At 51.2% G+C, this 1,373-nt stretch overlaps 1 protein-coding gene across 1 annotated transcript; it reads left to right on the top strand.

The window, feature by feature from the left end:
* Positions 1-695: 695 nt before the first annotated feature.
* Positions 696-1,163, top strand: Pmar_PMAR010537 (hypothetical protein; the record flags this gene model as incomplete). Its single annotated transcript, XM_002769117.1, has 3 exons — positions 696-824; positions 867-945; positions 1,075-1,163. Coding segments are annotated over 3 exons (297 nt in total), but the record flags the coding sequence as incomplete, so codon positions are not given.
* Between the last annotated feature and the right edge of the window lie 210 nt (positions 1,164-1,373).

Below are 1,373 nucleotides of genomic sequence, written 5' to 3'. Positions count from 1 at the left end.
ATGCTGTGGATCCTCCAATACAGTGAGTCCCCAGAGTAGCCTACCGCACTGCCTTATGATGGTGCCAGTCAGTTGTTTCTTCCGCTGGCCCATGGAGCTCCAGTTTCGGACGTCTTCGGGAACTGGGTGCTCCGGAAACGCTTCGTGGTAGAAGTCCATCACGTTGACTATGGTGACATCCGTTGGGTCTTGCGGTAGGTTGAGGTCGGTGCTCTTGGGGTATCCCAAGATCGATGCGATGTCCGTGTAAATAGCATACCAGTACTTCAGTAGGTTATAATAAAAAGTGTCGTCAGTGACGACGCCCTCCCAGGTCTCCCAAAGGCCTAGCTCAGAAGCTTTCTTACAGCTCGGACAGAACATAGGGATGCTCTTGGGAGTCAACTGCTTCCACTTCCTCCTGCACAGTGGGTTCACGCATATCACGTGTTGCGGAGTAAAACTAGCTTCGCCCAGAGGGTCATCGGAGAGGTTATCACCCGATCTCGGTTCATGTGGTGGTGTTGAAGGCATATCTATCGTTCGAATGGCTGCAATAAAAAAGGCCTGAAGCAAGGACGTATTCTGCCAAAGAAGTGTAGTACTGACCCTAGAGAAGAATGTCACTCGCGCGCGCCATGATGATCGATTTGTATGTCGGGTTTTTATTGTTCGGACGTACCAGAAGCAGTTTGAAGTATCGTCAGTGATTGACTATGAGCGGTGCCTCTTCCATTCTTCTCTCTCCTAGTCGTCAACCTGTCGCCTCTCCAGGCAGCACTATAAAGCAAATAAGCGCCAACGCCCCCGTTTTCGATGGCGCCGAATCTCTCGAATTGCCAGAGGTAAGGAGGATTCCAAATATCATACTAGGACCATTACCTTAGGCTGTGATGCCAATGCTCGATGGTGTGGAGGAGAACTCTACCACGGCCTCGTCGAGTGATACTACTAGGGATGCCAGCGGTAAGAAGGGGGACTTCCTCTTCCTCACAGTAGTCCACCGTTATAGTCGTGAATACGCAGGTGGCTCCCCTGCATCAGTAGAGTCGTTGTCCTCAACACCGTCACAGTTGCCGAATGCCTCTTTTCCAGAGTCTTTCGTCATTGGTGTGGCTGGTGCCTCAGCCGCTGGCAAGACCAGTCTTTGTGCCGAGATAATGCGGAGACTAGGCGTTAAGAAAGTACTGTGAATGACAACCCTCGAGTACCATCTGCTCTCCTCAGACGCGTACGGTGACCTTCTCGACCGACCAGTACTACAGGACTTTGTCTAGAGCCGATCACGAAGTGGCATTGAAAGTAGGAGGCTTTTCTCACTGTGTTACCATGGATGGTTCTCAGGGTGACTTCAACTTCGATGATCCGAATCGGCTAGACTTTGCGCTTATGCG

The sequence above is a fragment of the Perkinsus marinus genome (genome assembly GCF_000006405.1).
Source record: "Perkinsus marinus ATCC 50983 genomic scaffold scf_1104296966432, whole genome shotgun sequence".
Classification (NCBI taxonomy): Eukaryota; Perkinsozoa; order Perkinsida; family Perkinsidae; genus Perkinsus; species Perkinsus marinus.
The sequence above is the reverse complement of the archived record's forward strand: the minus strand, read 5'-3'. Positions and strand labels throughout refer to the sequence as shown.